Source organism: Moschus berezovskii, chromosome 14 (genome assembly GCF_049115385.1).
Source record: "Moschus berezovskii isolate FMDL1 chromosome 14, NW_MosBer_1.0, whole genome shotgun sequence".
In the NCBI taxonomy this organism is placed as follows: domain Eukaryota; kingdom Metazoa; phylum Chordata; class Mammalia; order Artiodactyla; family Moschidae; genus Moschus; species Moschus berezovskii.
The window spans coordinates 57,242,034-57,255,127 of record NC_142473.1 but is presented as its reverse complement, the minus strand read 5'-3'; the positions used below and the strand labels follow the sequence as shown (position 1 = coordinate 57,255,127).

The 13,094-nt window shown below is 43.9% G+C and overlaps 1 protein-coding gene across 2 annotated transcripts in view; it reads left to right on the top strand.

Annotated features, from left to right (window-relative positions):
* Nucleotides 1–9,073, top strand: part of P4HA3 (prolyl 4-hydroxylase subunit alpha 3) — a 44,331-nt gene extending 35,258 nt beyond the window's left edge. The window contains exons 9-13 of one of the 2 annotated variants that reach the window (XM_055423659.2): nucleotides 364–523; nucleotides 1,504–1,566; nucleotides 5,647–5,715; nucleotides 7,007–7,087; nucleotides 8,099–9,073. In XM_055423659.2, coding sequence (XP_055279634.2) covers nucleotides 364–523; nucleotides 1,504–1,566; nucleotides 5,647–5,715; nucleotides 7,007–7,087; nucleotides 8,099–8,485 — 760 coding nt within the window. In that variant the 3' untranslated portion in view covers nucleotides 8,486–9,073. Of the gene's footprint in view, nucleotides 1–363; nucleotides 524–1,503; nucleotides 1,567–5,646; nucleotides 5,716–7,006; nucleotides 7,104–8,098 lie in introns of both variants that reach the window. The other variant, XM_055423660.2, reaches the window with a different exon arrangement.
* The last annotated feature ends 4,021 nt before the right edge of the window (nucleotides 9,074–13,094 follow it).

Below are 13,094 nucleotides of genomic sequence, written 5' to 3'. Positions count from 1 at the left end.
ACATTCTGGTCCCAAATCCTCCACTTTATCAGAACCTCAATAAGACATTCAGGAAAAAAGACTGAACTTTGCTCTTTGGTCTTTGACCTATCATGGTTTGTCTTGGAGTAGAGCAGAAGAACACAGATTTTCCTGCATTTTACAGCAATCACCAGCATACATCCTACAAAGCATTTTCATAAGCATTGCCCATCATGATCTTCATAGGTCTCTGTAACAGATACTTCACCCCCGTTTGATTGATGAATGCATTTCCTGTCCTCCCTGCCTGCCTTCCTTCTGGCAGTTGACCTCATTCATTCATTCACCGTTAGTCATTTCAGGCATCAGATCACTAATGCTTCAACTTGTGGTGTGTTTTAGTGCCTGGCTGAAGGACACTGTTGACCCAGTGCTGGTGACCCTTGACCATCGCATCGCTGCCCTCACAGGCCTTGATGTCCAGCCTCCCTACGCAGAGTATCTCCAGGTGGTGAACTATGGAATCGGAGGGCACTATGAGCCTCACTTTGACCATGCTACGGTAACTATGGGGTCAGTGACCATCTCCTGGGGGTAGGGAAAGAGGGTATTATTTATTTCTCTGAGGCAGAGCTCTAATAGGGCCCCCAGGGAACATTGAGTGAAATCTTAGAACAAAGATTCCTGTTCTAGGTAGATCTGAAAGTCTTAGTTTCAAGCTGATAGCTTCTGACTCATCTTTTTACTAAAACTCATTGAAAAACACTCTTACAATGACTGGATTTTATGACATGTAAATTATATAGTTAAACTCTTCTGTAACAAAAGAATATGTCTCTTTGGCAAATAATTAGGAATTCCAGTTTTATGACTTGGCATGTTTACTGAAAAATTATCTGTAACATTTTATATATTATTTCACTAAAAACCTGAAAATACAATGAACCACCAGTCCTTTCACTGAAAAGTGAAAGTGAAAGTCACTCAGTTGTATCTGACTCTTCGTGACCCGTGGATTGTACAGTCCATGGAATTCACCAGGTCAGAAGACTGGAGTGGGTAGCCTTTTCCTTCTCCAGGGGATCTTCCCAACGCAGGGATCGAACCCAGGTCTCCCACATTGTGGGTGATTCTTTACCAGCTGAGCCACGAGGGAAGCCCAAGAATACTGGAGTGGGTACCTATCCCTTCTCCAGCGGCTCTTCCCGACCCAGCAATCGAACCGGGGTCTCCTGCATTGCAGGCGTATCCTTTACCAGTTGAACTATCAGGGAAGCCTTTCACTACTAACAAGCAATTTAGTTTGATTAGTATATAATTCACTTATTTGTGTATCTAATAAATTGGTAAAAGGAAAAAAAAGTATATTGAGTAACTTCCAGCAAAACAGGCACATACGTGACCAGGTATAGCTCAAGCTCTCTCCCATCTGTGACTGCCCCATTTTTCTCCTCCCTGTATTGTGGTGGAATACTGGTACCTTCTGGTTGTCACTCTGGTGCCTTCTGCATGAAATAATGATGTATTCTATTTTTGTCTCAGTCACCAAGCAGCCCACTGTACAGAATGAACTCTGGAAACCGGGTCGCAACATTTATGATCTATGTGAGTCTTCCTCTGGAGGGACCAGGGTTACTTACTTAATGATTATTTCTCTCTCTTTTATTTTATGGTTTTCAAAGCAATATAAGATACTGATTTTATGTGATATTCACAGCAGAAAAATCTCCAGGATGTTTGTAAATTTCATACAGCACTCTCATTAGGCACCATAGGAGGAATAAAAAAATACATGTCAGCTCCTGCCCTCAAAGAATTGACATTATGTAGACCTAACTGTGACCTTGTCATTGGCTGTGATTAGGATGGGAAGTAGCCTGACATGAAGGCCAGGAGATCCTGGGACCCGAACAACACGGGAAGGGGATGTGGTTCTCTTTCTTTGAGGTCCCATAGACTACTTGCTGTTGAAAAGCATGAACCCATAGATGAGGTCGTGGAGCTGTGAGGGTAAGAGAGGAGAGAAATGAAGCAGCTGAGATTATGAGAAGGAAGAAGAGAGATGCCTACAGAGAAATTCAGTAAATGTGGCTCTCTCATATGTAATGAAAAATTTCTTCCTTATCTCCTTATAAAGTCTTCAGTTAACTCTACATTCTGTTCAGTTCAGTCGCTCAGTCGTGTCCGACTCTCCGCGACCCCATGAATCACAGCACGCCAGGCCTCCCTGTCCATCACCAACTCCCGGAGTTCACTCAAAGTCATGTCCACAGAGTCGGTGATGCCATCCAGCCATCTCATTCTCTGTCGTCCCCTTCTCCTCCCGCCCCCAACCTTTCCCAGCATCAGAGTCTTTTCCAGTGAGTCAACTCGTCGCATGAGGTGGCCAAAGTATTGGAGTTTCAGCTTTAGCATAAGTCCTTCCAATGAACACCCAGGATTGATCTCCTTTAGAATGGACTGGTTGGATCTCCTTGCAGTCCAAGGGACTCTCAAGAGTCTTCTCCAGCACCACAGTTCAAAAGCATCAATTCTTCGGCGATCAGCTTTCTTCACAGTCCAACTCTCACATCCATACATGACCACGGGAAAAACCATAGCCTTGACTAGACGGACCTTTGTTGACAAAGTGATGTCTCTGCTTTTTAATATACTATCAAGGTTGGTCGTAACTTTCCTTCCAAGGAGTAAGCGTCTTTTAATTTCATGGCTGCAATCAGCATCCAAAGTGATTTTGGAGCCCAAAAAAATAAAGTCTGACACTGTTTCCACTGTTTTTCCATCGATGTCCCATGAAGTGATAGGACCAGATGCCATGATCTTTGTTTTCTGAATGTTGAGCTTCAAGAAAACCTTTTCACTCTCCTCTTTCACTTTCATCAAGAGGCTTTTGAGTTCCTCTTCACTTTCTGCCATAAGGGTAGTGTCATCTGCATATCTGAGGTTATTGATATTTCTCCCAGCAATCTTGATTCCAGCTTGTGCTTCTTCCAGCCCAGCGTTCCTCATGATGTACTCTGCATACAAGTTAAATAAGCAAGGTGACAATATACAGCCTTGACGTACTCATTTTCCTATCTGGAACCAGTCTGTTGTTCCATGTACCGTTCTGACTGTTGCTTCCTGACCTGCATACAGGTTTCTCAAGAGGCAGGTCAGGTGGTCTGGTATTCCCATCTCTTTCAGAATGGTCCACAGTTTATTGTGATCCACACAGTCAAAGGCTTTGGCATAGTCAATGAAGCAGAAATAGATGTTTTTCTGGAACTCTCTTGCTTTCTCCATGATCCAGCGGATGTTGGCAACACACCCCCTTAAAACAGTAAATTGGCCTCTTCTCCTAGTTTCTGACCTGACCCTATAGAATTTGGACCCAGTCTTTATTATCTCACCGATCCTCTTCCTATCATATGGTTTTTCCTCCTTCTCTTTGGACAAGTCATAATATCAGTCATCTGTCATTTAAAGCATAAGTATTATACTGTTAAATATAAATGCTCTACATTACACCCTAAGATGAGGGCCTGGTTTCAGGCTCATTAGAGTAGCAGACACCCCCACCCTAGCATCCCCTCTTTCCTTAGTCCTGTATCTGGTCTCCACAGTGCAGCCAAGAAAGGACAGAGGCCAGCACTCTATAGTCTTATTGCTGGCAATCCCAACGTGGCTTTTTTCACATGGCTCGGTTTTAACTTTCTGCAAAACTGGAAAGCTGCTACTGCCAGTGGTGTCTGGCCTCTTGTGGTCATTCTGAACATTCTGATCACGCGGAGGGATGGCTGACGTCAGCTTTCTGGGCAGGGCACATGGTTTGGATCAGCAGCTAGTGCATCTCTGGTTGATGACTCAAGCTGGCATGGGAGGTCATAATCTGTGAAGTCACAGGCAGTAAGAATAGGACGTCCAGGGGCCACAGTCTCTCTGTTCTTTATCCCCCTAGTGTCTTCTGCAGCTGACTCCCTGATTACAGAGGCCTAGTTACCATGGTAAGGGTAGCACAGATGCAGGAGTCCAGCAGTTTTAAATGGCTAATGCAAGAGTTTTCTGTGTTTGGATTTTAAACCTCTGATACACAGTGGAATGGCATGCATTTGGGTTTGGAGTCAGTTGATTCAGGTTCTGCCATTAACATGTGGCCTCAGCACAAATCACAGTTCTCTGAACTTGTTTTCTTGCTCTGCACCTCCTCACATGGCTGTCAGAAGGACCTGATGAAGTCAGGTGAGGGGATATCTATACAGTATGTTTTTATCATTCTATCCTAGAAAGCAAGTATAGGACTCCATGAAGGGGACTGTGGGACCTTGGAAGTGCTATCTTACTCCTAGTTCTTTCATCTTCAGATTAGGGTTAAGACCATCATAAACATTTCTGAAGACAAGAGATAAGGTTTGCGGAGAATATAAGAATAATATTATAGGGGGAAAATAATCTTTAAGAAGTAGAGGACTGAGTTGAAATCAGGTTAGTGATTTTCTGCTCAGACTGGATATAAGATCAGGCCCAGTACAAAGCAGTGGAAGGTTTACAGAGGGAAGATTTCCCTGCCCTCCACCAAGCTCACAATCCATGCCCTGCTCTGGAGCCTCACAGCACACTGATCCAATTCTCTTTTCAATCTGTTGTTTAAGTCCTTCCATGCCACTGTGCTATGATACCACAGGTAGTGTGCCATATAGTGGTTACCAGCAGGGTCTTTGTAGTCAGATAGCATTGGCTCAGCTCCAGTCCTGGCTTGGAGTTATGTGACCTTTTGTAAACCACTTAGTCTCTCTGAGACTTAGCTTCCTTATCCCTAGACTGTGAATAACCACAGTCCTAAGGATGATATATTTGTTGTGAGGAATAAGGACTTAGTATGATGCCTAACATATGGTCACTGCTCAATAAATGTCAACTATTATAAACTATAAAAGTGCTTTTTTTCCTGAATGGTAAGATAATGTATAATATAAAGTATCTTAAAGTATTTTCCAGTATTTGTCAAAGTGTTTAGGTTGTGTATTTCTTTGAAAATCAGTAAAAACTCTTCAAATTAAGTAAACATATCTATAATTCTAGAATATACCAGTGGTGAAGCTCTTTAGCTGAGGTTACCTGGAGAGGGTCTGAGTGATCTGGGAAACACACCAAAGGGGCAATCAGTATTTCCTATGAGGCCCAGCTTTCAAAAACATTAAGTGTTCTGTAAGCCATTGGTCATGATGCATTACTAGGCTGTGAAATCACTTTAGTGGATCTGGTCAGCATTTAAGAAATCTGAACTAGAAGAGAATAAAATAAAATGGAAAATAACAGACAGTATCTCCTGTAGTAAGAATGTTCTATGAAACTTAGGGACATGTCCATGTGTCTTGGGCTGTGATATAAACTAAATTTCTTCCTGAGGGTCTCAAAGTTTGGACCTACCCATGGTAACCCTCAATAAGTATGCTAGCTGGAAGGCAAGAAAGGGGGGATTTCTAAGTGTTGTCCTCTCATGGCCATGCAGGCAAACACTGATGCCACTGAGTAGGCTGTCTTCATTCCCAAATTGGGTGATTGTCTTTCCATAAGTATTTCTCCTAGAGTTGAAAGAGGGGCACACAGGAGGGAAATTTATGCAGAAATGACATCAGATGTCACGTGGGGCAGAGTTAAGGCAGTCAGGCTATTTCAACTCTGGCTTTCCCTCTGGCCTTGTAGTTGAGCTCGGTGGAAGCCGGAGGAGCCACAGCCTTCATCTACGGCAACTTCAGTGTTCCTGTGGTCAAGGTGAGTGTGGGTCTGATGCCAACGGGTGATTTTTAGGATTGTTCGAACACCTCAACTTTTGTGCTGTCTGTGCTTACACGCCTGTCCTGGGAGTGGGGCAAAAAAGAGGTCTTTCTTGATTCCCAGAATCAAAGATAGTTCCTTAGTTTTCTTGCATTTACATGTACCTCTATTTTTTTAATCTTATTTACACTTGTATGATGATTACATGTCTGCCTTTCTATTACAACAGAACTCCTCAAAGGTGAGAAATCTTTTATTCCCCTTCAGAATCTCAGCAGAAACTGGTCCCTTCAGTCATCCTTTCAGTAAATACTGGGGGCTAGAGGCACTCAGAATACAGAGGAAAGGGCATAGTCCTTGCCTCCAGGAGCTCATGGAGAGGTTAACAGGCAGTAATGGTATACTGCAAGAAGAGCTATAAAGTCAAGCAAGGCATTAGAGGAGGGCCAATGTGGTAAGAGGTTTACTTAATGAATATCTCCCCCAAATTTCAGAGCAATCAATCAATCAATCAGGGATGGCAGCCCATAATTACTTCAGGAATGAAATGACAAATAATTGAGATCGTGCCTCCTAGCACTTAGCACAGTGCCCAGCACATCCTAAGCATTCAATAAGTAAATGCCGGGTATTTGGCAAAATTCAGCTGTTTGGCCAGGGATAAAGTAAGTGTGCAGGAGAGAAATCTGAGTGTAAGAGGTGGAAAGAACAGACGATTTGGAGTCAGAACACCTGGGTCTGAGTCCTGATGTTGATCCTTCTCAGTTATGTTATTTAAGGCCCCTAAGCCTCAACTTCCTTGCTGCTAAGGTGGAAATGACAATGATGCCTGCTTCCTGGGGGTGTTATTAGAAGTGCCTAAGAAAGGCTAAGCATCAGAATTAAGTTCTTAGTTGTGTGAGGAATATTTTGCTTCCCCTTGTGCTTTCTGTTGAGTGCCTGTCCTCAGGGATCCTGTGACACCCTGTGCTCCCCTTTCCCCTGGCACCTGTCAGTCTCCTCCTGGTTTGTTTTTATGTCTCTCTTCCATGAGAGCAGAAGTGATCATGATTTGTCTCTGCATCCACAGGGTCTGGAGTAGGGCAGGGCCCTCAATAAGTAAGGCATCAGTGAATGAGTCAATGGCAGCTTATCTACCATTTTGTGCCATTTTGTGCATTCCTTGCCCCCATCTGCATGGACAGTTTTCTTGGTTAATGACATGCACGCATTTGTCCTCAGTCAAGTGCTTCCGTAGGACTGAGATTCTGGGCTGACCTTCCCTGGGGCGGGGTCTGCTTGCTTTCAGAATGCAGCACTGTTTTGGTGGAACCTGCATAGGAGTGGTGAAGGGGATGGTGACACACTTCATGCTGGCTGCCCTGTCCTGGTAGGAGATAAATGGGGTAAGGCCTGCATTTCTGGGCATGGGAAAGGGGTGAGGGGTTCAAGGGAAAGTGAAATAGGGGTTGGATAGAAAATAACATAGCCTTTCATTCCAAAAGCTTCATAACAGGGACTTCCCTGGTGGTCCAGTGGTTAAAACTCCGAGCTTCCACTGCAGGGGCCTGGATTTGATCCCTGGTCTGGGAACTAAGATCCCACATACTGCGTGGCCAAAAGAAATAAAGAAAATTTCTTGAACTGAATAAAAATTAAATACAACAAATCAACTTTAAAAAAATTAAATGGAAAATAACAAAATTAGGGGGATAAAAGCTTCGTAACAATGCCACATTATATTGAGGTAATCGGATTCTGGGCTAGTGGCCACCAGTACATTAGGAGCCCATAAAGGGGAGGCTTCTGTCCTATAGCCAGTGTCAGTAAAAGTTGACTGGCCTGACCAGACAGGCTCTGATTCCTCAGGACAGCTAAAGAAGAATCAGTGCAAAGTCCCACTCCTCTGTTCCAAGGAGAAAACCATCAGGTACTCTCCCATGAGGAGAGGTCAAACAAGGAAGAGATAAGTAAGGGACATGCTCACGTCATACATGTGTCCACGAGAACTTAGCTCTTAAGACAATAAAAGTAGAAGAGGGACTCTTGTGCCGAGGTGGACCTGACCAGGGGGATCCATGCCTTTTCTCTCACTACCCTGAGATGGTACCCTATGGGAGGAGGGGCTTTCAGGAGCTACACGAAGGGTAAGTGACCACAGTACCCATGGGTTTGAAAATTAAGTCTCTAGTAGACAGGACCTGTGGGGACTTTTTCCAGGGACCACTGCCCTTCTTGCTCTTTATTGCTACTGGAAGCAACAACATCTTGTAGTCTGTGACAGGGCTGGGACCAAGGTGAGGCAAGTGAGTCACCAAGGGGATGGAATTTAATGACCCTGTAGGTATCGCCTCTGTCTGATCTGTTGAGCCTGCTCTTCTACCTCCCCGTTCTCCCCCAGTGGCCAACAAGTGGATACATGAGTATGGACAGGAATTCCGCAGACCCTGCAGCTCGAGACCTGAAGACTAAAGTGTTGGCAGAGAGAAGCTGGAGGAGTCCTTTGGCTTTCCGAAGAAGCCAGAAGTCAAAAACTAGGGTAAGAGAGGAGAAAGTGGAGCAAGCTTCTGGAGGAGGCCCTTGTCAGCATTGTCTGTTCCTTGCAAATGGGAGACAAGGAAGTGGTCTCCAGCAGGGGTCACCTGAGAACTTACATTGTTTCTCCTCAAGCCATGACTCACAGCAGAATGAACAAGACAAAGGAGGGGGCACGAAGGCTGGAGAGAGAAGTTTCTGGAGCTCAGACTCTCTGTTGGAAACAGGGCATATCAGCAGTCTCCAGGGTTAGGTCAGTGGGGCTTTCGCCACTTGAGCCTTGACCACAGGGGCCCAGAGGTGGCAGTGAGGGCCCCTGCAGGCGGCGCCTGACTCCCACGTGCCCTTCTGCCCACTGACTCCTGCTGAAGGCTGAGCAGGGGGTGTCTCCGTATCAGGAGTGCACCTCATGTGATGACTTTTTTAAAGCAGACAGTAACTTTTTAAAAAAATATGATTTTTAAATATAGCCATTAAAATGTTTTAACAGTCATAAGAAGTATTTACAGATCATTTTTCACAACCATGAACATTCTTACATTGTAACGTTATGTGAAAGCAGCAGGGCAAAATGTTTTATTTATGTATAATCTCATCTTGGCTCATCTTCCACCACTCCCCGCTCAGTGCATTCCAGACACATTCTATTTCTTAAAACCGACATCAGTCCCACTCTTCAGGCCTTTGCACTCACTGCTCCCACCCGGGCTGAGCCCTCCTCACCATTCCACTGGACTCAGTGTAGCTTCAGAGAACTCTGACACCCATCCTTCTAGCCATTTTGTTCACATAGGCCCACTTTATTTTCTTCCTAACACTTTTCTCAAAGTTACTTTATTCATTTAATTGTGGTCAGTTGCCTGCCCTGCATGGTGAGTGCTTTAAGACCCCTCTCTACTTTGTAAATGCCTCTACTGTAGTCCCCATCTCACTCAATTTTTCAGTATTTGTTTATTTGCCTGGCTGCTTGTACTCCTTATCCCTCTTGGTATCCCCCAGAAAAAGGTCTGTTTCAAATAAGCAGGCATTCAGCAAATATTTTTGGATAAATGAGTAAGAAGGCCTCCTTTGAGCTATGCTTTGGAGGACAGGTAGGATTTTTATAGGCAGAGTCTAATGAAGAGAAGCAGTTCCCAGCAGGACTAGCATGAGCTAGGCTGCAGTGATGAATGACTGATACTTGAGCACTTGTGCAAAGTGAATATTCTAGGCAACTTGGCTCAGTTTCCTCAACAGGAGATGGGGGTGTGTGTTGTGCTCACAGAGAAGCCACACAGGTAAAAGGCTGGATGCTTAGATGCTGTGCTGCCTCTGCCCCTTCCCTGTACCACACATGTCAGGATTTCTGCCTCCCAGAGCTCCATGGGTCCCAAGGGAAAGGTTCTGGTGTGCTGATATCCGGGGTCCAGCAGAGCCTCTGTGAGCACCTGTCACCAATATTTCTGCTGAGTGCATCAGGACTCTGGAAGCCCTCTTACTAAATTACTGTCACATAGGTGAGGAAAAACTTTTCCCCTCCCCTTCTGAATTCTTAGGAGTTCTAAGTTCTTATAGAGGTTCTAAAACCTCTATAGTAAAAGACATATTAACAGGAGGAACATAAAGAAGTTTATTAACATGTATATATCATGTATACATGGGAGATACCTAAAGGAAAATGACTAATTTCCCGAGGTGCCTTAGAACTCAGGATGAAATACTATCTTAAGAGAGAAAGGAAAGAGGGGAGGTAAACCTCTTAGATTTTTAGGAACAATGAATAGTCCTGAAAAGGGGCCATAGACGGGAGATACGATAGTGATTGTCTGGGTGTGATGTCCACTTGTGGTCTCTTCTCCTGTGCAGTTTTCCTTGGTTGGTAAAACTCTTGAGGGAATTTCAGACAATTGAGTTCCTTTTGGAGCATCTGTCTTCAGGCAGGTGAGAGGAGTTTAGAGAAAGGGGTGCAGCTGTGGGGTCCCAACAATGCTTAGTATGTAGGTACCTATTTCTAAATAGGACTGACCGTGGCTTGGTGCATAGGTTGTTTATAATTTTGCTTTTCTTTCTTGGGCTGTTCTTCGGCTATTTTTCTAACAGCTTTCTCTCCAAACTGGGCTCCTGGTGTTGCAATTGTATCCTCACAAGACTTGCTCCAGGGAAGATGCTTTACATTAATGACTGTTATCATTGTCAGTAGTAACATACTGACCATGTACTCTTGGCCAGGCACTGTGCTAAGAACTGAGGTAGTTCGTGCCTCCTTCAAGCCTCACAATGAACAGGTACTATTATCTCCATTTTATGGATGAGGGAAACTGAGGCAGAGAATATGTAACTTGCCTGAGGTTTACATATCTATAAAGTGGCAGAGGCAGGATTCAAAATACAGGTGTCTCCCCAAAGATCTTTTTTAAAATTTGTTTTAAGATTCTTTTTAAAATTTGTTTTAAGATTCACACAACACTGTAAAGCAACTATATGCCAATAAAAATTTTTTTATAGCAATGAAAAAAATTTTCAATTGAAGTATAGTTTCAGGTATACAGTGAAGTGATTCAGTGATATGTATATCAGTGATTTAGTCATACAGTCATCTTCAGATACTTTTCCCTTATAGATTATTACAAGATAGTGAGTACAGCTCCCTGTGCTGAACAGTAGGCCCTTGTTGGTTATCTATTTTATATAGAGTAGTGTGTATATGTTAGCCCCAGACTCCTAATTTACCCCCCACCCTTTTCCCCTCTGGTAACCACAAGCTTGTTTTCTATGTCTGTGAGTCTGTTTCTGGTTTGTATCATTTTTTTAGGTTCCACATATAAGCAGTATCATGAGATATTTGTCTTTCTCTGTCTAGCTTACTTAGTATGATAATCTTTAGGTCCATCTATGGACTATAAATAAACAGAAAATATGAATCACCAATTCATATTTACCAGTACTTAAACTGAATCAGTGTAAAACTCCCAACAGAACTCCCAGGTGGCACCAGTGGGAAAGAGGCTGCCTGCCAATGCAGGAAACATTAAGAGACATGGGTTTGATCCCCAGGTCGGAAGATCCCCTGGAGAAGAGCATAGCAACCCACTCCAGTATTCTTGCCTGGAGAATCCATGGACAGAGGAGCCTGGTGGGCTACAGTCCCTAGGGTCAGACAGGACTGAAGCGACTTAGCACACATGCAGCAACAAACAAGTCCAGCACCAGATGCCTTCACAGGCAAATCCTACCAAGCATTTAAAGAGTTAACACTTACCCTTCTGAAACAATTCCCAAAAAACTACAGAGGAAGAACACTCATAGAACTCATTCTATGAGGCCACCATCACTATGATACCAAAACCAGACAAAGGCAACACACAGAGAAAATTATAGGCCAGTATCACTGACGTAGATGCAGAGGTCCTCAGTGAAATGGTAGCAGACTGACTGTAAAAATGATCACACAACGTGATCCAGTGGGATTTATCTCAGGGATGCAAGGATTCTTCAACATCCACACATCAGTGATACACCACATTAACAAATTGAATAAAAATTATATGATCATCTCAATAGAGGCAGAAAAAGCTTTTGATAAAATTCAACATCCATTTATGATAAAAACTCTCCAGAAAGTGGGCAAAGAAGGAACCTACCTCAACATAGTAAAGGGCATATATGACAAACTCACACCTAACATCATACTCTGTGAAAAACTGAAACATTGATTATCAGGAAAAAAAACAACTCCTTGTATTGCTCAGTTAACTACCCATTTAACTGTTTCCTCCATCCACCTATAAGGCCAGTCACTTGGCTAGTCTCAGGTTCCAAGGTTTAGCCTGGCTACAGGCTGGGGTTTCTAGCAAACTGCTGGGAAAGGAAGCCAGCTCTAGGAATATGGGAGCCTCTTGAGTTTACATAACTTTCTGAGCCCTGGACCCAGACTGAGAATGTGTTGACTCTGGCCACTGATGGGGCAGCCAGCTGGGGCAGGAGAAGAGTTGGCTTGAAGATTACAAACAAAACACTGTCCCTGCAGGAAAGGGTATGACTGCTGTTTGCTTTCTCAACTCCTGTTGTAGATTCTTTACTTGTTTTCCCCTTGTTAAAAGTCATGACCGTCTTAATTCCCCAGCTCCAGTTCTGATGACACAGGCTCTTGAATCCAATTTAAGGGTCCTTGGCACCTCACTGTCCTAATCAGTTTGTTTTGTCCATTCCACCTCTAAAGTATCAAGCCTTTCTCCTCCTCTCATCCCTGCAACACTTATCTAGTCCAGAATACCTTTGCCTTTTACCTAGACTACCACTGCCTCTTTACTGCTGTCTAGTCTAGTACCTGCAGGCCATTTCCACAGATACCAGAGTGACGTTCCTTAGTGTCTGGCAACTCCCCATCTTGCCACTATAGGCCTTTATATCCTGCCTTCTTCAGCATCTCCTGTCACAGCTGTTACTCCAGCCACACTGAGCATACTAATCTACCAGCTGTGTCAGACTGACCTTCGTGGGCTTGTGCACGTTGCCTGCTCTCCCTTCAGTGTATTTCCCTTCTCCACCTCCACCCTGTGATGATGCTTCAAAGCTCAACTCAAATGCTACCTACTTTGTGAAACTATCCCTTGCCCGTTTCCAAAGAGGTTTAGTTGTCCCTTTCCCTTTGTACAGTGTGGTCACTGTTTCGATAATGGTCTCTCTAGACTATGAGCTCATTTGAAAGGCCTCATTATTTATCTCTGTCTCCAGAGTCAGTTGGAAGCTTGGCACAGAGAAACTGCTCAGGTTTGCTTAATCAGCAAATAAATGCTTGTAATAGCAGCTTTAGAGGAGGATAACAACAGGAAGTCGTGCCCAACTCTCCTCAGTCCTTTGAGTCTTCTCAATCTCAAGATTCT